We start from the raw sequence: 26,494 nt of genomic DNA, 5'->3' as shown, positions 1-26,494 counted from the left end.
AAGAGCAGGTGAGAGGCAAAGTGATCTGAAAATGTGAAGGCAAGGGCCAGGGTATGAAAGGCTTTAAACATCCAAGAGGTGAAAATGGTAATAGGGAGCCACTGGAGTTTATGGAGTGCAGTGACATGGTTGACAGTTTGGCTTCTGACCTTGGCATTCACCAACACTGCTCTCTGCAAACTCATGAATGATGCAGTCATTGAACAATTGAATGGCTCTGTCCTGGGCCTCTTATCTTTTCCCCTACACTATTTCTTTGGGCGATCTCATCAGCCCCCATTGTTGTTGTTACCTATGTAGAAGATTATTGCGGCTGCTCACCCCTCCCCAAACTCTTGGCCTCCAGTGTCCAAGCTCCAAGGGCTCACTGGACATCTTGAATTGGATGGCCTATAAATATCTTAACCTCCATATACTGAAAATTGACATCATCACCCCCTCCCCAAACTCTTGGCTCCTCCTACCTTCCCTATTCCTGTCAGCGACATCACCGTACTCAGCCCCTTAGGCTCATCATACTTCTCCCGGATCTCACATATTACCTCTGCACCATATCTCCAACATGCCCCCTTCTCTCCTCCGATACTTTCACCAGACTGGTGCCGACCCTCATCACCTCATGTCTGGACTAGCACAATAACTACCCGGGTGGGGCCTTGAGTCTCTCCACGCCAGGTCATCATCAGTTCAGCCACCAAAGGGATTTTCCTAAAGCGGAGGCCTTATCGTGCCACCCTACACTCGGTACATTCCAGTGTACTAAGTGGCCCCCTAGAGTCTCCAGGATCAAGTATAAATCCTGTTTGGCTTTTAAATGCCTTCATCTCCTGGTCTCTTCCTGCCTCTCCAGGCATCTCATGCCTTAGATCCCTTCACATACTCGGTGACACAGTACGCTAGCCTTTTTGTTGTTGCTCTCACAGGAGGAGCCCATCCCAACTCAGCCTGTTTTCACTGGCTGTCTGCCATGCCTAGAGTTCTTTCTCTGCTCATCTCCTCTCTGCCTCCCTGGTTTCCTTCAGTTCTCAGCTGAAGTCCTCCCTTCTGCAAAAAACTCTTCCAAGGGGCAGCTAGGTGGCACAGTGGATAGAGCACCGGCCCTGGATTTAGGAGGACCTGAGTTCAAATCCGGCCTCAGACACTTAACACTTACTAGCTGTGTGACCCTGGGCAAGTCACTTAACTCCAACTTCCGCCTCCCCCAAAAAAACAAATAAACAAAAAAGAAGCTCTTCCCAGTCTTCCTTAATGCTGTTGCCTTCCCTTGAAAACTATTCCCAATTTGCCCAGTTTATGTCTTGTTTCTTAAGAGTTTGCATGTTGCCTCCTCCATTACACTGTGACTCCTGGAGAGCAGGCTCTTTTCTGGCTCTTCTTTGTACCCCTGGCACTTAGCACAGCATTTGGCACATAATAGGCGTTTAATAAATGCATGCTGACTGAATGTGTGGATGAGGGGGCAACCGAGCTTGGGAACCTGGGTGATGAAGGGTGCAGTTGCCTTTGATGGAAACGAGGAAATTTGATAGAAGGGAAGGGTTGGGGAGTTCTGTTTTGGAATGTTGGGGGTGAGATGCTGTGGGACATTCATCCAGATCGAAAATGTTTGATGGAAATTTGGTGATATAGGGCTAGGCCTTGGAGAGAGACCAGGGCTGTAAATTTATAATGAATTAATGAAAGTGTGAAATGGGGCAAGCACCCCTCGTCCTTTGGGTGCTTGCTGGGAAAGACCGTGATGACACCAGGGAATGAGGCCATCATCCTAATTTACAAAGACAGAGGGCGTAGGGGCAGATGAGACAAAAAGGACCGAGACAAATGTCAAGAGGGGATACAGAGGCAGCCAAAATGGGGACAGAAGATGAGGGGGTGAAGGCAAGCAGGCAGTGGGAGGAAGAGGATGGGGAGGGAATGAATCACTTACTTAAACGTGGAGTGGGGTTGGGAGCACTTGGCAGCATGTATCTGATGGAGATGGAGGAGAGCTCAGGGGTCAGGGGTTTGGGGGTCGCACTTTGATTATTTTTGTGGGAGAATAGACTATCTTTTATGTATTCCATCTTAGGGTTAGTTCATTAACATGACCACCTCATTTTGCTGGTCTTATGAGGTCATTAAGGGAGAATAGGTTTTAGGGAGAAAATAGAAGACCCAGTTCAGAGCCTTGGGGGTACGTCCTAGGTAGGGCATCATGATATAGATGTTGATCTAGCAAAGGAGACTCAGAGGCAGGAGAAGCAAGGGTAGAATAATAGCAGCTAAATGGTAAGTGGAGGGGCAGTGGGTTTGAGTCAGAAAGGCATGCTTTTAAATCCTTCAGATATTAACTAACTCTGGGACCCAGGCCAAGTCACATCACCTTTTTCAGACTTTGTTTTTTACCTACAAAGTAAAAGAATTGGACTAGAAGACCTATAAGGTTCCTTCCAACCTTTAATCTACAATCCTATATTTCTGGACCTCCGATGTTCCAAAATCCCCAAGAGGATAGAATATCTAGGCAGAAAGGTCAACCATCAGGTCAAATGCAACAGAGAGGTCGAGGAAGAGGATAATTAAGAAAAAGACATTGGATTTGGCAGTTTAGGTCACTGGCCACTTTGGACTATTGTCATAAACCCATTCATTTCCAGAAATAATTCTACGTGGTTCAGCCATTTGTTTGAACCATCTTTGCTGATGTTGTTGGCTGAATTTATTCACCTGTTGCCCATGGAAGGCCTTTGGATGCCATTCCTGGATCTTAACTATGTCATAGGCTTCAACAGGAGGGAACATTTGACCAATCCAATGACAGGGGCTTCTTGGCATTGGCTGTGCCTGGGTCAAATGATGTTTGCTTCTTCTGAAAATATATCCATGTGTCTCACTTGTGTTTCCTGTGCTTTGAGAATGCCAACAATCCCTTGCCTTCTTGCTGAAAAATCTTTTCTGTTTTAAAAGAAGAAAGTCTTCTCTATGATTTGGGAGATGGGCCCTTAGTTTCATTAACATCGTAGAGAAGACTTTCTTCTTTTAAAACAGAAATTATTTTTTTATTGTGGACTTAATGAATAGCAACAAACATGGACATTTCCATTTACAAAGAGAAACAGAAAAGGAGGATTAGATAGAAAAAAGTGAACTATGACTACTTCATGGTTTTTTAAAAAGAATGTATCTAATTTAACACTAGAGTACCAGTAGTGCCCTGCTCATCTGTGTCTTAGGAGGCCATGTACTTTCCAAATTTGCTGCATCCCATTTTTCAGTTCCACAGGGGCATATTCCAAATGGTGGAGTATAAATGCAACTGGTTAAACGTGTTATTCCCATTAAAGTCTGATTTCAGGAGGCTAGTAAGTCTTTTAACATATGCACTTACAACTTTCTCCTTGATATCTTCATGCTCCGTGCTTCTTGCCTGGAGGAGATAAAGTTTTTGTCAATGTTGCCTTTGCCCATTGGTTTAATTTGACCTCAGTTTTTAAGGTCGAAGCCACCAGGCTCTGTCCTTGGTCTGTATGTGTTTATGTAGTTATGGTATATGCGTGTGTGTTTGTGTATGTATCTATACATATATGTCTAGATCTACATCTATAAACTGTTATGCCTGTTATGTCCATGTTAATCTCATTGAACAAAGATGCCACAGGAGAAAGGAAATCTTCCATGGGTTTTTCAGTGGATCCACAGGGTCTGAAGTCATCCATGTACCTCAATTAATTAAGAATATGATTTGGCTTGACATCCTCTTTCAGTTACAAGCCATCCCCAGTTATACTTAGGCTTTATGATAATGTGCTTACAGTTGGGCAGAACCACAAGGTGTTTACACCATCCCTTTGGAAGTTACCACATACATATAAATTGTTCTTGGCATTTTTTGTGGTGATGGTGCCATGTTTTAAATCAAGAAAAGTTTTCTATGTGGGCATCAAGTCCTCTATTATTCTTACTCTACTTGGGTCTGTTTTATATCTTTCCCATAGACAAACATCTGGGAGGGATCTGGGAGAACCAATTGAATCAGGGGCTTTGTGATAATCAAAAGAAGGCAGTATAAATATGAGGCTCATTCAGTAATTACCAAATTGATAATAACTCGTTTGTTGTATCCCTGGGAGATTTGGGCACACCCTTTTTGCTCCTCAGCCAATCTGTTGTTTTCTTTACTGATACAGGCTGTTAATACTTTGATAAAGGGCATGCGTAATTGGCTTCTATTTTCAGGGATCATTGCCACTTTCCTCTTTGGTCACAGGTGTGTGATGCCTTCCTGTGAGTACGAGAGGATTAGATTTGCATCTGAGAGAACCTGGGTAAAAGCCTCAGATAATCATTCATATGCCATTGGCAAGCTTTTTGAGACAATAATCACAGTGTTTAGCCAGCCCTACTGCTTTCCAGCTCTTCAGGGACATCGTTTCATTTTTCTCCCTTCATGTAATCATCTGTCATTCATCAAATTGGCCTGTGCAAGTTTCCTGTGTTTTATTTGCTTACAATTTACATTTTTGTTGCCTTGGCCTTCTTGTAACCGTATAGACAAGCAAGCATTTCCACATTCACCTTCAAGCTCTGTCTCTCTGTCTCTCTGTCCCTGTCTCCCTCCCTCCCTCTCCTTTTTCTGTCTCTTTCTCCATCTCCCCTCTGGCACCCCACCCCTACCCCTCGCTCTGTCTGTCTCTGTCTCTCTGTCTCTCTGTCTCACTGTCTCTCTGTCTCTCTCTCTGTCTCTCTGTCTCTCTCTCTCTCTCTCTCTCTCACACACACACACACACACACACACACACACACACACACACACACCTTTGCTTCTCAAGCCCCTGTATTAAAGTTTGACACTAATCCTGAGTTCTTTTTACTCTCTGCTGCTTTTGATGTGGGCTGGAATTAGGGTCAAATTGATAGTGAGTTGTCCCAAAAGAATTACAAGACTCAGTGACTCAGTTTCCCAAGTTTTATAACAATACTGTGGGTGACCACAGGGAGAGAACCAGAAAAGTGGAAAGGTATCTCTCCAATAAGGAAAGGAAAGACCATTATATTTATAGTATGGATAAATTGATTATAAGTCTCATTATAATAATCTCCATTTTAGGGAGGAACAGGGGAGGGCCCATCCTAATTTGGGGTTCCTGGGGTCCTAAACCAACCCCCAAGGTGGGTTCATTTTTTCATGGAGGTGTGTTTTGGGGGTTTATGTGTCATAAGGTGAATCTGGGGACAAATTTGGCCTTTTCTGCGCATGTCTCTTTCTGTTTCCCATGGCTAGTTTCAAAACATCTTCATTTTTCATTAGAATTTCTATAGCTTGTCTTGTGCCTCATTGTTATATGAGCTGCCTGTTATGGGTACTGATTACTGTGGGTAAGAACCTAGCATCCTGACTTGTAAGTTCTCCATTAACTGGGGTCTGACTCCCTTTTAGGGCTCAGATCTGAATTAGAGCTTGGCTCTTAGGTTTTTCTGTCAACCCCTTTTTGCCGCCTACATCACTTTGACCCCCCAGGGCCCCTTCCCTCTCTGAACTACTCCTGTTGTAGATTGAAGGCACCAATAATTTTCTGACAAACTTTGACTTTTTAGATTCCTTTTCATGCTTTCTTTTCTTTTTTGTTGCCTTTGATTGGATGCAAAGGTGTTCATATTTTTTCTCCATGTGCCCCCACCTAGATGTCGAGGCAGTCTCTTATTGTCTTTCTGTAAATGGCTAATTGCTCTCTCAAGTCACTTTGTCATGGTGATGGTTGACACTTGTCATTAGGACTATATGCCTTGAAAATGCCATCTTTCCGGGGGCAGCTACGTGGTACAGTGGATAAAGCACTGGCCCTGGATTCAGGAGGACCTGAGTTCAAATCCAGTTTCAGACACTTGACACTTACTAGCTGTGTGACCCTGGGCTGGTCACTTAACCCTCGTTGCTCTGCCCCCCAAATTCCATCTTTCCTCCTGTGGTTCTCACCCTGACAAACCTTCTCTTATATCTTCTCCTGTGCATCCTGAATGGTTCCTATACTTTCTGGACACGTTGTAGCTGTACATGATGGTGGCAGCACATCAACTTTTAGGACATTATTGTGTTGTGGCAGTTGGTTAGGGAATTGGATCTATGCTGTCTGACCCAAATGAGGCTTTTTTCAGATTCCAGTCTAGAGATGCCCATCTCCTTTTCAGAACCCTTTCTGACATCATCGATATTACTTTGGTTTCTGCTTCATCTTTAGGTCTGACTTCGGATTAAGTGAATGTTGGCAGGACCTCAGGCTTCCCAACTTTTCCTGCTAGATTTCACTTCTCATTTCAATAGAAGCAGCTGGATATTGCAATGGATAGAGCGCTGGAGACAGGAAGAATTGAGCTCAAATTCAGCCTCAGACAGTTACCAGCTCTGTCACCCTGGGTGATTCACTTTAGTTCAATGTCCTGAATCGTAAATTCAGGACAATATTAGCACCTACCTCCCAAGGTCATTGTGAGTCTAAACTGAGGCACTATTTGTAAAATGCTTTGTAAACCCTAAAGTTCTATATAAATGCTAACTATTCATTTGGACTTAGGGATGAAGTTATTTCTTGTGGTTGTACTGAACTAGTTGGTATTACCTCATTGTGTGATGGGAGCTGTGGGTACCATCGACACAGAGCTGTATGAAGCCTTTGACTATAGCTGGGAAGGTTTGCTGCTGATTCTATTCTGATACTGCAGTTAAAATCATTACACCACCTAATTGAAAGGGACCATGTCTTCCATACTCTTCATGGTGGCCTGTTGTTTGCCCTTGGGGATCGTTAGCACCATCTGCACCTGAGCATTTCCAGAAACCAGGTGTTAGTATTTCTGATTTGCTCCCCTGTATCAGAGAACCCCTCACTCTACCATCCTCCAGGTCAAGCTGGTCACCATCAGGGCTTTGAGCAGGGTGAGGTTAGAGCCTGTGTCACCCTGGCTGGTTCTCTGACTTTTAGGAGAAGTGTAATGACCTGGGATGGGCAGCTAACAAGCCAGTGTTGTGACAGGGCTTCAGGGGTCCAGCCAGACCTGCAGAACTTCTGTCATCATCTTGTCTCCCATGGAGTCCGTGCTGTGTGTCACCAAGGCAGGGCCCACAGTTGACATGGCCCAACTTTGTCCTTGCCTCTCATTCTACACATGTGTTAGGTTGAACTTATTAATTATTACAGGAAGAAGGCAGGAAAGAAGGAAACAAGCATTTGTCAAACAGCCACTATGCGCCAGACACTCCTCACAACCACCCTGGGAGGAAGGGGCTGCTATGAACCCAATTTTACAGTTCAGGGAAACTGAGGCAGACAGAGGACAAGTGACCCAGGATACACAGTCAGTACATTTCTTAGACTGGATCTGAATTCAGATTTCGCTGATTCCAAGCCCAGCGCTCTGTTCCTTACATCCCAGCTGCTTCAGCATATGGCTACATGTAACATCTAACATGAGGCCAGCCCTGCTCCATTCAGTGCCTGGGGTGCATTCCCCACTGTCATCAGAGCAGCTTTGCCTCCTCTGCCACAGAGACACAAGAGACTCTCGATATGACCGACCGCAGTCTCCTCTCCTCTTGGCTCCTGTGACCTTCATGCCCAGCATGCCTGGCATGTTCCCTCTCTCTGGACCAAGGGGTTTGGAGATTCCTTTTGGTTCCATGACAAGTAAAGTCAAGTTATTTCTGCAGAGAATTTTCAGTGGTGGTGCGTGTGTGCATGTGCATGTGTGTGTGCATATGCATGTGAAGTGTGCATGTCTGAGACAGACAGAAGGACAGACAGACAGACAGAGATAGAGATGAAGATGAGACAGAGAGAGCCCAAAGGATCCTCAATTTAGAATTGGAAGGAACCTTAGAATGTCAAAATTATTGACATACAGTTGAGTAAAATAGCTCCTAATTATTACTTTAATTTCCACTTCATTGGCGGTGAATTCACCCCCTTTCATTTTTGATACTGGTAATTTGGTTTTCTTCTTTTCTTAAAAATCAAATTAACCGGGGGCGGCTAGGTGGCGCAGTGGATAAAGCACTGGCCCTGAATTCAGGAGTACCTGAGTTCAAATCCGGCCTCAGACACTTGACACTTACTAGCTGTGTGACCCTGGGCAAGTCACTTAACCCCCATTGCCCTGCAAAAAAACAAAAAATCAAATTAACCAAAGGTTTGTCTATTTTGTTGATTTGTTTTTATAAAACCAGCTCTTCATTTTATTGATTAATTCTATAGTTTTCTTACTTTCAATTTTATTAATCTCTCCTTTGATTTTCAGGATTTCTAATTTAGTATTTAATTGGGGATTTTTAATTTGCTCTTTTTCTAGTTTTTTTAGTTGCATGCCCAATTCATTGATCTCCTCTTTCTCTCTTTTATTCATGTAAGCCCTTGGAGATATAAAGTTTCCCCTAAGCAACGTTTTGGCTGAATCCCGTAGGTTTGGGTATGTTGTCTCATTGTTGTCATTCCCTTGGATGAAGTTATTGATTGTTTCTATGATTTGTTGTTTGACCTGCTCATTCTTTAGGGTGAGATTATTGAGTTTCCAATGAATTTTCAGTCTACCTTTCCATGGCCCTTTATTGCATGTAATTTTTAATGCATCATGATCTTTATTCAGAACTCATGGCCACACCTGCAGCTGCTTCTCCCTTCCGCTTCCAGTGTGAATAAGCATTTCCCCAAATCCCCAGTGACCGAAGAACCAAGCACTGCCACGACCGCCCAGACCCTGTGCCCAGCTGGTCATTACAGGGTCTGAGGCCCCAGAAAGAGGTCCCCAATGGGACTGGGTTTGTATTTTCCTGTTTTAAAGCCACCAGCTCACATCTCTCACTCCTTCCAGAGAGAACCCTTTCTAATGAGATTCCCTGGGATGTAATCATCGCCGCCGATTACAAATGTCGTCCCTTTTCCTAATTGCCCTTGGTGAGCCAGCATCGTGAGTCACTGCTGTAATCGTCCCAAACAGGCTAGTGGAGAAGTGGAGGTGACCAAGCCCTGAGTGGTGAATGCTCCTGCCTATACTCTCATCTACAAGACTGGGTGGGAGCAAGGGAACAGGGACTGCCGGGCTCCAGAATGAGCTTAACAGGGACTTGCTAGAGGACTGGACCTGGAAATGGAGAACCCGGATTCAAGTCCCAGGGCAGTTCCTCACTGTATGGCCTTTGACAAGTCATGCAAGCTCTCTGAGCCTCAGTTTCATAACATCTACCTTGCAGGTTGTTGGGAGGAACAAATGGGGCGATACTTCCCAATGCTTAGAGAAGCCGAAAGCTAAAACCACCCCAGCTGTTATGGTTACTGATAGCAGTGAGTGGGTCTGTTCTCTGCAATGAGGGCTTCCCTCCTGTGGTTGCCTCGAATGGCTTGATCGGGTTCACACACAGCCCCTGCCCTGGGGCAGGCACATCTCTTCCCAGACTCTGTCATCTCTCATCCAACTAGTTAAGGACTAGTACCGATGCTTCTATTAGATAAGGGCCCTTCCAGTAGCAGTTTGTGCCCATCCAAAGCCCCAGAGGTGGGGAGCAGCCACCTGAGGACCCTCCTAAGGCTGGTGAGGTGTCTAGGTGATCCTCAACGTGTCAGTGGCCCTCTTTCTTCTTGTGACCACCCCAGTGGAAGGCTGCCTGGGCAATCAGGAGCAGGGAGACCCCAGCCCTCACTGTTCTCTTATTCCTCTGACCAGCACTGAGTGATGTTTCCTCCAAGGGCCTCTGCCGTCCATTCCTTGGACAATCAGCAGTTGCTGCTTCTGCCTTGGCAGGAAGAGCCTCAGGTCTGGTTTTTAGGTCCTGATGTGACCTCTTCCTTTCCCTTCCCTTCCCTCTCTCCAAACCCTTCATTCTAAAGAGGAGAAAATGGGGACCCAGAAAGGGGAAGGGATTTTCTCAGGCTCACATAGCTACTAGGTGGTGGATACGGGCATCACAAACGTGAGTGGCAGCAGCTCCCTCACAGTCAAGGGCTGCAGGGCTGCAGCAGGGATGGGCAGAGGCACCATCTGCAAATGGAGAGAAGGCAGCTTCACCAGGATGATAATTGCATCCTGTTTTTTCCCTTGTTCCCTGATGAAGTCAGCCGTGGTCACCAGAGAAGAGGATGGGGCTCCCCACCAGGTTTTCTGAATCGTGATTTTTCTGCGATATCTTTGTTGAAAACACTTGATGGTTGGAAACAAGTAGAAAGAGCTGCAGCCTTCAGATTCCTGTCACTCATTTGTGATATGCAGTAATGATGCTAGCTGACATAGACATGCATGCAAATGCACATGTGTATGTGTATCTATGTGCATACGTGTGTGTAGATATAGATCTCACTTTAAGGTTTGCAAAGAGTTTTACATGTGTTCCCTCATTTGAGCCTCCCAGTACAGGTGCCTTGAGGTAGGTCCCATGGTGTCATTATTCCTAATTAGCAGATAAGACCCAGAGGCTTAGATATGAGGGAATCCCCTGCAGCCAGGAAAGATCAGAGGTGGAATTCACACTGTGTCCACCTGGCTCCAAGTCCAGCCCTGCATTTTGCTGATGATTTAGATAATTTTTTTTCTTTCTGAACCCAACAAGATCCCTCTTCTGCAAGGGATGCTGGGGCATCAGAACAGTCTGTGCCATGGTCTTTTTTCTTGGATTGGCAGTGAGAACTAGAGGATGAGAAGCTCAAGAAATGAAAAGCTCCTTTTGTTTTGTGCTCCTTTGTGAATCCCGAGCCATCAGTACCTTTGGCTTCCAAGAAGAAGTTGGGGCCTCCTTCCCTCTAGCTGCACCCCTTCCCACTTTGTCTTCTGGTTTACAGGATTGTCCGTGTGAGATTGACTTGGTTTCTCTACTGGGACTCCGCTTTCCTGCCTTGTGCACTGAGAGATGGGCCACACAGGACTGAGGGCATTTTTTCTTTTGGTCCTGAGGCTTGCCTGCATCAAGTATTCCCATGGCCCAGCAGCTAAAGGGAGCCCCTTCATGCTGGTCTTTGGGGAGCCAGCAGTCTGTCTGGGGCTTAGCCCAAAGTGATCCCAAACCAAGAAGACCTGCCAACATTTGCCTTTTATTGACTCAGGCTCCCAGGATGCTGCTTTTTCCATTTCTAGATTGTCTTAGAGTTTAGGTGAGATGCCACACTTCCTCAGGCCCTCCACCCTGTTGTGGAGAGGGTCCTGGCCTCTTGGGCATGAGGTCAGTAGCACAAAAGTATGGGCAGGTTCTACACTATGATAGGGAAGAAGTTTGCAATGGGAACCAGGAGATGAACTCTCTGTTGCTGAGGGACCAGCCTCTTGGGCACTAGCTAGACTTGGGGACACATAGGGGGCCATTTGTACTTGGAAGTAGAGATCAGGGACAAGGCCTCAAGATGGTGGAAGGACATGAGGGTGACACTGAAGAATTTGCTCCTAGGAAGAAAGCAAGTGCTCCTTGGGCCCATGCCAAACAGATGAAGAGCCAATGTCAGGAACGGTCCTTGTATTGCATTTGGGTCCTCCTGAAGCCAGAGGCATGGCCTCTTGTTTTCAAATTAAGAAGGAAACAAATTGTTTTCCCAGCATCTCCAGCAGAAAAATGAGTGCTGAATTAGAGAGCCAGAGCTTGGCTTCTCCCCTGCTGACTCCCCAACCAAGCACTGTGGGACAGAGTTAGAGCAGCTACACATGATTGAGGGGTTGGAAAACCCTAGCAGGCCTGAGCTTGGGCCAGACACTAACAGAATTTTGTAGTTTTCTGGAGCATTGCCCATCAGCTCAACCCTGAGATGCAATGTTGAATGAAAAAAGACAAAGTATTTGTTAAACATTTACTGCAGGTAAGGCAATGTGCTGAGTGCTGGGAATACAAATACAAGCAGTGCCTGTTTTCAGGGAGCTTCCATTCTAACAGCCATGGGAGGGGTCTATTGGACTAGGCAGTCACAGGGATGATGGGTTGGCACCATAGGAGGTTTGCTTGACATAGCCTTTCCAGGAATGACGATAGTGATTTGATTCATGGAGGCGGAGCTATGAGTGGGGTTGGTGATGCAAGCAGCCACATGGCACAGAGATGGCCAAAGGGCCATAGGAATCCTGGTGTGGCTGAGTCGGGCTCATTATGGAGACTGCCCACCTAACAGGTGTACAAGGACCCCAGGCAGGATATGGGAATCCTCATTTCAGGCCAGGATATTGAAGAGTTAAGTCCTCTCCACCATGACAAGGAGGGTGCTCAGCATCTGGAGATATTGGTTGTTCTATAGGAGTGATCTGTGGGGCTTCAGAATGGTTCATTGTCGTGTGGGCACTGGGATTCGTGATGTTTAAAAGGAGCCATTGTCTGGTCCTCAGACCAGCTGCTGACAAAAAAGAGACCTCACCAATGCTCACACAGCTGGATGCTGGGAGGCACTAGCCTCCTTTGTCCACATGCCAGATATCTGCCATCTTCTGCTTAGCTTGGAATCAGGACCAACACAATGAAAACCTGTCCATCTGGGCAGTGGGCACATGAGTTCTGGTGCTTCTTCATTTCCTACTCAAATTGTTGTCTGAGTGAGTGAGAACAGAAAGGTGCTGGGGGAGCACAGTTCAGGATGGGTACTCTCCTAGAATCCCAGGCTCACAGAGCAAGAGCTGGCAGGTACCCTAGAGATCATCATTTTACTGATGGGAAGACTGAGCTTCAGGGGGATGATTCATTCAACATTGAAGGGATCATTGAGACCAAGGGAGTCTTAAAGCGCCTCCTGGCAGACTCAGGGAATTCAATGCAAGGACTATGTCTGTTCGCTCTTGTTTACAGTGAGGATACAGCACATGATTGTTCACTGGGTGGAGAGGATAAAATCACAGGATTTGAGAGTAGAAGGGACCATGGCAGCCATCTAGCCCAACTCAGACCTGAAAGGAATCCCAACTAGAACAACAAAGGTTGTCCAATCCCAGCAAGGGACTGTCAAGCCTCCGGCTGTTCTTGAAGATTGATTTTGTGTCCCCGTTGAGTCTTCTCTGGCACACCCAGTTTCTTTGATTGGTGATCATATGCCCCTCACCATCCAGGCTCACTGTGCCCCCCGCATTCACAAGTTTATCAAAGTCTTTTGAAAACCTTGAGTCCCAGATCTAAGCAGAAGGTGCTATGTGAGGTCTAATGAGGGCAGAGTTCAATTGGATGGTTGCTTCCCTGTTCATGGCAGCCCAAGATCAAGGTAGCATTTTGGGTGGCCACAAGTCCACAGTACATTTGTTTTTTCAGTGTTGTTTTTTCCCCCAGAACAATTACCATTTATCTAAGCCTCCCTTCTCCTGATTTCTTTTTCTTTATTTTAGTCCAACTTGTAATTTCACTGGTTTGACATTCTTGGGGAGAACCTTCCTTCACTGATATATGTTAGCATCGGCTTGTGACTGATATTCTTGGTTTTTGTGTTTTGTTTTGTTTTTTTGGTGAGGCATTTGGGGTTAAGTGACTTGCCCAGGGTCAAATAGCTAGTAAGTGTCAAGTGTCTGAGGCCGGATTTGAACTCAGGTCCTCCTGAATCCAGGGCCGGTGCTCTATCCACTGTGCCACCTAGCTGCCCTGTGACTGATATTCTTAGAGAGTGTCTGGGGTACCAAGACACCAAGGGGCCTGCCAAGGTTCCCATGGCCAGACTGGATCGGAAGCAGAACCTGAGCCCATCCATATCTTCCTGACTCCTGGGCAAATTTTCCATCCCCTCTGCTGCATTGCCTCTCATGTAGAGATTTCAATGAGCTGTTTCATCTGATGCTCATAACTTGGAAGGGCTAAAGGAAGATAAAATGAAAGCGGTAAAGATAAGATGCTGGCTCTTCATACACTACGCAGAGCTGGTTCAAGTTCTGACTGACAATAGTGTTTGTGTGCCACCAGACAGACCCTCCAAGCCCTCAGTGCCCCCCAACAACTTTAGATGCAAACAGAAACATCTGCAGGACCTCACCATGCCCAGGGGATTCTATTTTGATCTGGATTCTTCCTTGGCCCCACATCTGGGGATGTACTTACATCTGCTCGTGTTGTGCCTCACCTGATATTTATTATCAGACAGTCACTGAATGGGGTATTTCTGTTGTCATATTTTCCAGGGAATCTTGAATACTCTTGATGTCATGATGGGAGACACTTTATTGTTAAGAACATTTTATTCTATGGAATCAAACAAAAAACATAACGATACTTATATTCTTCAGTTAATTATGAAATGGTAAAGATGTGGTTCATTGCTGAATATTTCTTCGAAAGCCTGATTGTTCTTTACCAACACCCTCATTGAGGATGCCTCCAGTTTACAACCAAAGGGCCATATGGATTGCCCTCAGAAGGGTTTTGTCCATATAGAAAGGTGGGCATATTGTTAGTGGTTGCTGAGGCTTTCTCAGTTACCTCTTTGGGTATTAATAAGGCCCAATATTCTTTTATTTTTTATTTTTCTTTTCTCTTTTTTTACTATGCAGCTAGGTAACAGTGGGTAGAGCCTAAAGTCAGAAATACTTGAGGCTAACTCTGGCCTCAGATACTTCCTGTGTGACCATGGCAAGTTATTTAACCTCTTCCTGCCTCAGTTTCTTATTCTCTAAAATAGGAATAATAATAGTATCTACCTACAGGGGTGTTGAGAGGATCAAATGAGATATTTGCACAGTGATTTTCAAATTTTATAATGCTATATTAATGTTAGCTCTGATTATTAATTTATAGATTTAGTATCCAATTAAACTGGTAGCACACTACCAAGGTCAGGTTACTTTAATAAAACCAAACAAATATAATAGAAAATTTCATCTGTACGAACAAAGATCAAGAATCCTAAGGGAAATAATGGGGGGGGAGGGAAGGAATGAATGGGGCCTCACATAACCAGATTTCAAACTATATCATGAAGCCATAATTATCAAATGGTTTGGTACAAGTTAAAGAAGAGAAAGATTGATCAGTCAGACAGAATAGGTGAGCAAGAAGAAGAAGAAGCAATCAAACCTGGTGACAATAAAAATCAAGAATACAAACTACTGAAGAGGGTAAGGACTTCATTTGACAAAAACTGCTAGTCATAATCAAAATCAATGTGGCATAAATTAGGTTTATACCATATACCACGATAAACTCCAAATAGATATTTGTCCTAAATGTAAGTGGTCCCATCATTTAAGAAAAACATGGAGGAGAATGGAAGTAGACACTTTTCACAACTGTGAAAAAGGGAGAATTCTTAAGGGAAATAGGGGATTGTGAAAGACAAACTAGACTATTTCAATTATATAATATTAAGAAGCTTTTGCTTGAAAAAAATCAATGCATCTCAAATCAGAACAGACAGCTAGGTGGCTAAGTGGGTAGAGCACCTGGCCTGGAATCAGGATGACCTGAATTCAAAACTGGCCTCAGATGCTTACTAGCTGTATGATCCTGGGCAAGTCACTTTACCTCTGTTTACCTTAATCCACTGGAGAAGGAAATGGCAAACCACTCCATTATTTTTGCCAAGAAAATTCCATGGAAAGCATTGATGTGCTATGATCCACAGGGTCACAAAGAGTCAGACACAACCACAGAATCAGAATAGAAGCTATTGATTGGGGAAAATAGTCTTCCCAATAAATATCTCTGTCAAAGGATGATGATTGAAAAATTCCAGAGACATAAATTCTGGGCAATTTAATCATTTTATTAATAAGGCCAGCAGGTTATTCATAAAAGGACAGTCATTTGGTCATCTCTCTTAGACCAAAAGCAATCACGTTGGCAGACTCACAGTTTATATAACTTTCAAAACAGTAGGTGGTTCATCAAACAGCAGTGAAATCTAATTGGTTAACTGTGATTGGAGGTGGGCTATATTAAAATGAAGGATTGAGTATCTCTTAGGGAAGGTATCTCTATACCAGACTACCCAAAACTTTGGGCTATCAATTCAAAGAATGTATACCCTTTTCACTGGTAGGACTGAGTGACCCCTGAACAGAAAAATTATTTCTACACAGACTATCCCCAGCTTGCTATCTAAACAAAAAAACTCTGTCTCGGGGCAGCTTGGTGGTGCTGTGGATAGAGCACCAGTCCTGGATTCAGGAGGACCTGAGTTCAAATCCGGCCTCAGACACTTGACATTTACTAGCTGTGTGACCTTGTCACTTAACCCTCATTTCCCCACAAAAAAAAAAAAGACTGTCTCCATCCAATCTTGAGTAGAACACAATGGGCTTCCCCCCCCTTGGATTAAATTCATTGCTAGGTTAGGTGGGGTCTAACCAAGATGAGGAAAGTTAATGCTATCTCATCAGCAATGTCTTTCTGAGGAAAAATTGAAGAATTTAGAAGAAGGGGAAGGGGAGAGCCTCTGAATCTCCCCAAGACATTGATTATTAATGATCATTCCTCACAAGGATTCAGAGGCACCTTACATATGTTTTCTCATGCAAAGTATAAACAACTTTGTAAAGAAAAAAAAGTTCCAAGGTTTGCTGATAAGAGAGACACAGATAAAAGCAATGTTGAGGTTTCAGCTCATGTTCATCAGATTGGCAAAGATAGCAAAAGACAAGGAGAACTCAAACAGGCACATTCACACTCTTGAATTAGTTATGAATTAGTCTAGTTTTCTGGGAAATAATGGGAAAGTACTAAAAACACATTGAACTCTACAAAACTTTGAATCTGGAGGGCACCCTGCTGGGCATGAATCCCAGACAGGTCAAAGGTTCGGGACAGGATAATTTACCAAACTATTTCTCAGAATAGATTTTGGTAGAAGCAAAGTAGATGACCATGGGTTGGGGAAAAGGTGATCAAATTGCACATGTATGTAATGGATTATTATTATGCTTAAGATATGATGAGGGGCAGCTAGATGGTGCAGTGAATAGAGCACTGGCCCTGGATTCAGGAGTACCTGAGTTCAAATCTGATCTCAGAAACTTAACACTTACTAGCTGTGTGACCCTGGGCAAGTCACTTAATCCCAATTGCCTCACCAAAAAAAAAAAAAAAAGAAAAAGAAAACAAAATGATGAGTATAAAGAATCCAGAGTAACAGCCAGGGAAGACTTATGTGGCCTGATTGATGAGAAACTGCACAATAACATATGGAAATATGAAATAACATGAGAACATAGGGAAAACAATGATCTCAATAGCTAATATTTACATAGCACTTATTATGTGAAAAGGTGTCATGCTAAACGCTTTACAGATGTTCTCATTTGTATCTCACAACAACCTTGGCTATTATTATTTTCATTTTGCCAATTAGGAAACTGACACAAATAGAGGTGAAGTGACTTGCTCTGGGTCACACAGGCAATAAAAGTCTGAAGGTGGGTTTGAACTCAGGTCTTCCTGACTCCAAACCTAGCTGCCTCTGAGTAAAAAAACATCTCCTTCCTTTCAACAGAGAGGTAGAGAACTCTAGATATTGATTGAGATGCACATTGTAAAATGTGGCCACTGTGTTCCTTTGTTTTACTTAATGGTGCTTCTTTTCTGTAAGATGGGCTTTATGGAGCAGCTGGGAGAAGGTTTTGAGGAAGTGGCTGCAATGTAAACAAAAGGATTAATAAGATAAAAAAATGTTCTGCAGGATTAGTCAGAGTATGATTTAGTGGCCAAGAAAGCCTGCATCAGAAAAGAAGTGTTTCTCTGAGGATGGAGGTCAATGCCACTGTCCCCTGCCTTGGTCAAACTTCTCGACTTGCAGGGGACACACTTGGGAAGAACATTGATGAGCATCCAGAGGAAGGTGACCACAGCGGGGAAGGGTCACAAGATCATATGGCAGGAATTAGATCAATGAACTGATGGGATGGAGCCTGGAGCAGAGAAGACTTAAGGTGGACACATCAGTGAAGGGGAGGGGTCACACTTTTTCTTCTTGGCCCTAGCAGACAAAGCAAGGAGTAATGGATAGATGGTGTAGTTGGGCAGAAGGAAAACCTTCAGAGTTGTTGAAGAGGCTGAGGAGGTGGTAGGGTTCCTCCTGGGGCTTCATAGACTGGCTGAAGATCTGGTGTATTCTTTTTTTTTTTTTGAGGGGCAATGGGGGTTAAGTGACTTGCCCAGGGTCACACAGCTAGTAAGTGTCAAGTGTCTGAGGGTGAATTTGAACTCAGGTCGTCCTGAATCCAGGGCCAGTGCTTTATCCACTGTGCCACCTAGCTGCCCCAGGGCCGGTGTATTCTTACAACAGGAGGATTTGTATTCACTTTGGATTTGGACTGAATGACCCCCAGATCCCTTCCAACATGAAGATCCCATGATTTTGTGGAATGGATTGTCATCCAGCTTGTTAGCGGCCCCTGACTCGTGCAATCCTCTTAGGGCTCTCTACCTTTTGGTTCATGTATCCTGAGCTGGAATGCCAACAGTAAGATGGTGCATGTGGACAGTTTACACGGACCAGTCAATTGGTTTCCCAATGCAGTCTTTGTCTCTTACCTTCATGACTGGGTTAACTTTGAGGGAGAAGGAACTGTCACTTTTTTTTTTCCCTGTCTTGGAAGGTCTATACCAAGAATCAACATGGAAGCAAGTTCCAGCACTGATCATGGTGACCGGAGGGGCCACATTTGTTTTTTGTTTTTTTGTTTGTTCTTTGGTGAGGCAATGGGGGTTAAGTGACTTGCCCAGGGTCACACAGCTAGTACGAGTCCAGTGTCTGAGGCCTTATTTGAACTCAGGTCTTCTTGACTCCAGGGCCGGTGGCCACATTTCTTTTAAGAGTGGCTGTGCTCTGACTGCGTTTCCCCAAGATGTTTTCATGTCGACCACCCAGGGCCACTTCCTATGACCTGTCAGTGTGGTTTTGATTCTTTCCCCTGGAAAATGGCCTCATGGAAGTTTGAGAGGAAAAGACCCCAACAAGGCTTCCTCCTCTTCTTTTGAGCCTGGGGCCTCCCAGGTCTGCGCCCCCAGTTGCCTCCAGCTGGTTCAGCCGTCGGGTTTCCAGAGCGCCCTAATGTTGTCCTTCTCTCGTTTCTCCAGGTCAGTAAGGCCGAGCGGGAGAAAAACCAGGAGATCCGGCAGGTGAAGGAGCACGAGCAGCATAAAAACACCGTGCTGGTGACGGAGCTCAAAGCCAAGCTTCACGAGGAGAAGATGAAGGAGCTGCAGGCCGTCCGCGAAGCGCTGCTGCGCCAGCATGAGACGGAGCTGCTGCGCGTCATCCGCATCAAGGACAACGAGAACCAGCGGCTCCAGGCGCTGCTCGCCGCGCTCCGGGACAGCGCCCCCGACAAGGTGAAAACCGTGCTCATCTCCGAGGCGCGGGAGGAGGCCAAGAAGGGCTTCGAGTTCGAGAAGATCAAAATGCAGCAGGAAATCTCGGAGCTCAAAGGAGCCAAGAAGCAAGTGGAAGAAGCCCTGACCCTGGTCATTCAGGCCGACAAGATCAAAGCGGCCGAAATCCGCAGTGTGTACCACCTCCACCAGGAGGAGATCTCGCGGATCAAGAGAGAGTGCGAGCGGGAGATCCGCAGGCTGGTATGTGCGGCTGTTGGCTCCCTCGGCGGGCGGAGGGCAGGGCGGGGGCCCCTGACTATCCCCTAGCTCCCTCGCCTTGGTGCGTGTCATGTAGCCATTCGGGGTTTGAGAGCTACTGAGATGCAGTGCAGATAACTGAGGCACGTCAGGCCACCCACAACTCAGGCTAGAAATGTAGGAAATGATTATCACTTCCTCACTTCCCAGTTATGGGCCAGGAGCTTACTTCTCTCACCCAGTTTGACTAACGCGGCCCCGTCTCTGGCTTTAGCCGGAGTAACTTCAACAGTGCTATTTCTCCACAAAGTCTTTCTGCTATAAGACCGAACAGCATCAGAAAAACCGGGAAATGTGTCCTATTTCTTGGAGTCGTGGCTCTCCCTAAAATAAGAGATGTTTAATCTCATGGGGAAGTCCCATTTTGCCAAACTTTAACCTCTGGTTAAAACCAAAAATAGGATTAATTATAACAAGGTTAAAGTAATGATGTTTATAGTTCCTTTGCATTTGATTTTTATTTTATTATTATTACCCAATGTGGTTTATACTTCGGAGTGAAGGATATTTTACAAAACACTAAGAATTTATTAGAAATTCGACAAAATGGTGGCAGAAAAGTTGACCCTAATAATTCTGGATATTGTCCCAGTAATTCTGGAATTTTGTTCTAGGTATTTCTGCAGCCTGTGCATCTATTTACATTTCAGAGGCGCAATCATTCTCTGATTGGTTTTGGACACTGTTTCTAAGAGTAAAGTGCTAATGGCTGGGAAAAGGAATTCCCTGCTCATTTTCAGTTGAGATTTTTTTTTTTTTTGGTGTGGGGCAATGAAGGATAAGTGACTTGCCCAGGGTCACACAGCTAGTAAGTGTCAAGTGGTTGAGGTTGGATTTGAACTCAGGTACTCCTCAATCCAGGGCCAGTGTTTTATCCACTGCACCACCTAGCTGCCCCCAACAAATACATTTTAAACCAGTCCCTTACCCATTCATCCATCAATGGCTCTGGACTTCAGACTTGGTCTACCTCGACCTTCACATGGCTAGAGCACAAGGTAGAGCTCAAAACTGCTGGACAGTGAAAAGAGCTTTAAAAAATTATGTGATAACTTTTGATTTTTACATCACCATAGTTTCCATCAGTTTCCCTCACCCTCTTTTCCCCAGAGCCATTCCATAGAGCAAACTATGTGTGTGTGTGTATATATATACACACATATACATATATGTATATATTATATATGTGTATATACATACATACACACACATACATGACAAAGAAAGAAAAAGAAGAGAAAAATGAGCATAACTGATCAATACATTGAAAAATGTCTGAGAAACATGTGCAATGTGTAACACCTGTGGATCTCCCATCTCTGCCAAAGGGTGGGCTGGGGGTACCCTCTTATCTTCACTGAGTCCTGTTGAATATTTATATTTTGTGTCATTCATTTTTAATTTTGGGGTGAGTGGTTGTCCATTCCACATTTCACTGACTCTGCTTGCTTCAATCTGCTTCAGTTTATAGATATCTTCTTATACTTCTCAGGATTTTTCACATTTTTCTCCCCCTCGGGGCAATGAGGGTCAAGTGACTTGCCCAGGGTCACACAGCTAGCAAGTGTCAAGTGTCTGAGGTCAAATTTGAACTCAGGTCCTCCTGAATCCAGGGCCGACGGTTTATCCACTGCGCCACCTAGCTGCCCCCACATTTTTCATTTTGTTGTTGTTTGTTTTTTTTTTTAGTGAGGCAATTGGGGCTAAGTGACTTGCCCAGGGTCACACAGTTATTAAGTTTCAACTGTCTGAGGCCGGATTTGAACTCAGGTACTCCTGACTCCAGGGCCGGTGCTCTATCTACTGCACCACCTAGCTGCCCCTATTTTTCATTTTTTTTTTATAGCACAGTAATATCACATCTCATTCATGTGCCACAATGTGTTTAGCCATTCCCCAGACAATTGGCATCTACTTTGTTTCCAATTATTAGCTATCACAAAAAGTGCTGCTGTAAATATTTTGGAGTCTATGGGGACTTTCTTCTTATCAATGGCCTCCTTGGGGTATAAGCCCAATAATGGAATTCCTGGGTCAAAGAGCAGGGACATTTTAGTCACTTTATTTGCTTAATTCCAAATTGCTTTCTGAAATGATTGTGCCATTTTACAACTCTACCAACAATGTATTAGTGTGTTTATCATTCTACAACCCCTCTAGCATCAACCATTGTTGTCTTTTTTACTCTTTGTCAATATTCAGAGTATGAGATAAAAACCGCAGTGTTATTATCTGTAATACTTTTATTGTTAGTGATTTGGAGCATTTTTTTTATGTGGTTGTGAATATTTTGCAATTCTTTTGAGAACTGTTTGTTCATTTCCTTTGGCCACTTATCTATTGGGGAATAGCTATTAGTCCTATATTTATTTATTTATCTATCTATTCATTCATTTATCTATCTGTCTATCTATTTATTTATTTATTTATTCATATATATTTGGGGCAGGGCAATGAGGGTTAAGTGACTTACTCAGGGTCACACAGCTAGTAAGTATCAAGTATCTTAGGCCAGATTTAAACTCAGGTCCTCCTGAATCCAGGGCTGATGCTTTATCTACTGCACTACCAAGCTGCCCCTAGTCTTATATGTTTTTATTAGTTGTTTGTACAATCTTGAATACCAAACCCACATCAGAGAAATTCAACATAAGATTTTTTCCCCATTCAACCATTTCCCTTCTTGTCCTAGATGCATTTAGTCTATGTAGAAGCTTTTCAGTTTCATGAAGTTAAAGTCATCTATTTTTTCTCTTGATTGACTGTGATTTCTTGTTTGGGTCAAAATAGTAATGGGACACACAGCTTGTAGCTAAGTGGAGTAGTGGATAGAGCAATGGGCCTGGAGTCAGGAAGACCTGAGTTTAAATCCAGCCTCGGACACATACTGGCAGCGTGTGCCTCATAGCAAGTCTGCCTCAGTTTCCTCATCTGTAAAATGGGGATCTTAATAGTACCTATCTCTTAGGGTTGTTATAAGGATCACATAAGATCCTATCTGTAAAGTGCTCAGCACAGTGCCAGTAGATGCTATAGAAATGTTAGCTTTAGTACCAGCAACAGCAGCTTCAAGGTATAGTAAACGTCTGAATCCTGTTAGGAGCTCAGGTTTCCTGACTCCAGGTCCAACATGCTATGCACTGTGCCCCCTAGTGGCCACAATGAAGATAGCTTTTAAATACTACAAATCTATTCTGAGTGTCGACTGCTCACCTACAATAAGGAGAGTACTCTTCAGGAAAAGGAGAACAACCCTATGTCATGGAGGCACATTGCCTGAGGGCTGTGACTCCAAGAATACCAGGAAGGGCTCCTGAGTTTCTGCCTTCAAGACCGACGTGATCTGAGCAACAGAAGACTACCTGTTTAGAGCTGGAAGGGGCATGAGAGATCGTAGGATTTGGGGTCAGAAGACCCGGGTTCAAGTCCCAACTTCCTCACTTTTTGTATGACTTTGGGCAAAGTATTTCACTTCTTTAAGACTATTTTCTCACCTGTGAAATGGGGATGATAATATAAGTGCTACCTACCTATGACAAGGAAGACATGAGAAAAACATTTTATAAATCTTAAGGTGATTTTTGAAATGACACCAATGAACTGTGATTGTTGTATGGACAAGGAAAGTGAAGCCCAGAGGGAGATACTTTGAAGGTATCACATGTAGCTCACAGTGGACCCACTGTCCCACTTCCAATCCAACCCAGTCCAAATATTTGCCCTCTCTACTACTTGATGCTACTTTCCCTGGAGTTTTCAACACTTTCTGTGGGCCATAACCAAAGCTCTGGGTTTGTATAGACCAGGTTCAGCCTTGGGGTTGAAGACTCTTTTGGCATACCCCACTCTTCCCATGCATTCATGAGTGAATGCAGAACTTGGTTGTGTCTGCTTTTCTACAGATGGACCCATGCTCAGCACTCAGAAGGTAACACACCACATGGAGCTCTATCTTTTCATCCAACAGAAAAGGAACAAAGTGGCATAGATTTAGCACAGGAAAGGGGTTGTAGAAACCATCTAATGCAAACCCCCCATTTGGTAGATGGGGAAATCAAGGCTGAGAAAGGAGTAACAAAGCTCAGGTGTGAACATCAGTCCCCTCATTCCAAATCTGTCCCTCTCTCCTCTGGGTTACACCACTCTTTCCTCTATACTCAGCCTGCATTGTCCTCTGGGACTGTATAAGTTCTTGGTCATATGGTCCTGTCCAGGGTTATATAGCCCTCCCATTGAAGGAAAGAACTTAGTGTTCACTATATAATGGACCCCTGCCTCCTTAGGTCCATGTGTATTGTATGTGGAGGAAAGAAATATGGATGTGTGACCTTGGGCAAACCATTTGACCATGGGTGTCCCTCAGAGATCTGTCCAGAGACCTCTTTACCTCTATACTGTGATGTTTAAAATCTAAACGTAGTTGCCTTAAATTAGAAGTGTCTTTGGGCATTAAGCATTTATTAAAGTATACTAGGTAAAAAAAAAAAAGAAGAAGAACATGTGGAGTTAAGAAAAGGCCTGTCTAGCCTAGAGTTCCAGCCTGGTCTGGTTCCTCAAGTCCTCCGCCTCAAGCCTTCTTCAACCACTAACTGCCCTCAAACTGAGTGTGGTAGGTTTTTATAGGTCTGGAGCAGAGGCGGTCCTCACACACTGCTTCAAGCTGATTGGTTGGCATCATCCAAATCCATTGGTTCACTGGATGTGAAGGTGGTCTCAAGTTGAGTTCAAAGTCTTTAGCTTCTGAGAACAATACCTCCTTAAGGGCCAGCCAGGTGTGGCTACTATCTAATTAACTTGAAGTAGGCTAATCAGCAATCAGTCACTCTCACTTAATTCAATCAGTTTAGATTAATCTCCAGGTGGGCCTTTGAGTATCTGCCAAATCCCAATATTTTCTCACAATACTACCTTTCATGATGTTCTCAGCAGCTCCCAATCTTTATGCTGATGATTCACATATTGTCCACTTCAAAACTTGTATCTCCAGCTGCGTTCCAGACATCTTAAACTCAATGCCTAGTTGATATCTTAAATTCAATATGTCCAACACATCTCATTTTCCCCCCAACCCCCTTCTTCCCTACCCTATTATTGTACAGGAGACCACTATCACCCCAGTCCCTCAGTCTTGAAACCTAGGAGCCATCCTGGACCCTTCGCTATCACTCTCTCTATATCCAAGATGGTGCCAAGGCTGGTTGATTTCACCTTTGCAACTTCTCTCAAATAAACCCTCTTTCTCCTCTGACTGCCATCATTCTAAGGCAGGTCCTTATTAACTCATGCTTGGATTATTTCAATAGCGGCTATGGGGTCCCCACTCTATTCAGTCACTAGAGTGATTTTCCTCAAATGCATATCTGATCGTGTCACCTGCTCCCACCATCCCCACTAACGAAACTTCAGTGGCTCCCTATCATCTCCAAGATCATAGATGAAATTCTGTGTTTGGCATTCAAAGCCCTTCATAACCTAGCCTCTTTCTACGTTTACAGTCTTTGTATGCCTACTACCTGCTGCATACTCTTCAATAAAATGACACTGGCTTCCTGGGTGTTTCTTGAACAAGACAGTTCATCTTTTGGCTCCCAGCATTTTCCTTGGCTATCCCCCATGCCTGAGGTGCTTTCCTGCCTCTTCTTTGCCTTCTAGTGTCCCTAGGTGAACGCTAACCCTAACCCTTCAAGTCCCAACTAAAATCCATTTTCTACAGGAAATCTTTCCCAATCCCTCTTAATTCTAGTGCTTTCCTTCTCTTCATTATTCCCATTGATCCTATGTGGAGCTGGTTTGTACATATTTGTTTGCATGTTGTCTTTCCCATTAGATTGTGAGCTCCTGGAGGGCATGTACAGTCTTTTGCCACTTTTTGTATCCCGAGCACTGAGCAGAGTACCTGGCACATAGTAGGAGCTTAATAACTGTTTATTACCAGATTATGCTTGAATTTCTACACCTGTAAAATAAAAACATTGAACAGAAGTTCTCTGGGGTCTGTTCCAACTCTAATAGTTTACAATTCTAAATTCTGAGGATCAGATCCCAATTAGTGAAGCCCTTCATTCCAAAACACCAGAACCATTATAGTCCCAGGGGAGAGCATCATCTGTGGCATTCATGAATTGGATTAATTACAACATTTTTCACCCTGCAACCTGTCCATTTGGGGTCAGATGTCCATGTGAACCTTTGATCTAGCATACAGAAGGGAAGGTTCTCCTGGTGCCTGCCAGCTTCTTCTCTGACATCAAGAGCCCTTTGCACACTTGATTTCTCTGCCATCTGTCATTCCGGAATCCGGGGCCTTTGGACACATGTGCCGTCAGCATCCCACCTCTCCCCTGGCTGTCTTTGCACAGGCTGGCCTCATGCTTGGGCCACTCACTTCTGGTTCCTCCCTCATAGAATAGCTGGCTTCCCTCTAGCCAGGTTCTGGAGCCACCTCCTAGAGAAGCCTTTCCTGACCCTGGAGCTGTCTATGTTCTTGCCCTCCTCAAATTATCTTGCTTTGCTTAATCCAAGTACAAGACATGTGGTGACTTTGGATTGTGTCCTGGTATCTCTGTATCCCCAGCACCTTGGGGATACCCCAGGCCCAAAGCCCTGCCCACCGGAGACCCCTAATAAATGTGAAAATGGGGCACTGAGAAGTGTTTCTCTACCTGTCAGCTTCGTCGCTTTGGGGAATGGGGCTCATTGTCTGGGGTCTGAACGGCTGCATGGATTTTGACTCTGGAGCCTCCTTTTAGTGTTCTGGGACTCCACAAAAAGTCCCAGGGAATGCTGAAAAGCTCTGCAGAAATGATTCATCAGGAGAGTCATTAGAAAACAACCAGGTTTCCTCACCCTCCTCAGTCCCCCTCTGCTGCTGATGCCACCATGAAGATGGAAGAATGCACAGAGAGATGCAAAGTACCAGCCTAAGCAGCACCTCCCTCCCTCCAGGCTCACCATCTTTCTGGCTCCCGGCTT

At 44.4% G+C, this 26,494-nt stretch overlaps 1 protein-coding gene across 23 annotated transcripts in view; it reads left to right on the top strand.

Moving 5' to 3' along the window:
* JAKMIP3 (Janus kinase and microtubule interacting protein 3) overlaps positions 1-26,494 on the top strand; it is a 206,058-nt gene that overhangs the window by 92,453 nt on the left and 87,111 nt on the right. For all 23 annotated transcript variants that reach the window (XR_006354784.1, XM_043983754.1, XM_043983751.1 and 20 more), the window contains one exon: positions 18,968-19,465. Coding sequence is in view for 22 of the 23 variants with exons in the window: in XM_043983754.1 (XP_043839689.1) it covers positions 18,968-19,465 (498 nt within the window). In the remaining variant the exon portion in view is untranslated. The remainder of the gene's footprint in view (positions 1-18,967; positions 19,466-26,494) is intronic.

This window comes from Dromiciops gliroides, chromosome 2, assembly GCF_019393635.1.
Source record: "Dromiciops gliroides isolate mDroGli1 chromosome 2, mDroGli1.pri, whole genome shotgun sequence".
Lineage (NCBI taxonomy): Eukaryota > Metazoa > Chordata > Mammalia > Microbiotheria > Microbiotheriidae > Dromiciops > Dromiciops gliroides.
This window is presented reverse-complemented; position numbering and strand designations above follow the sequence as displayed.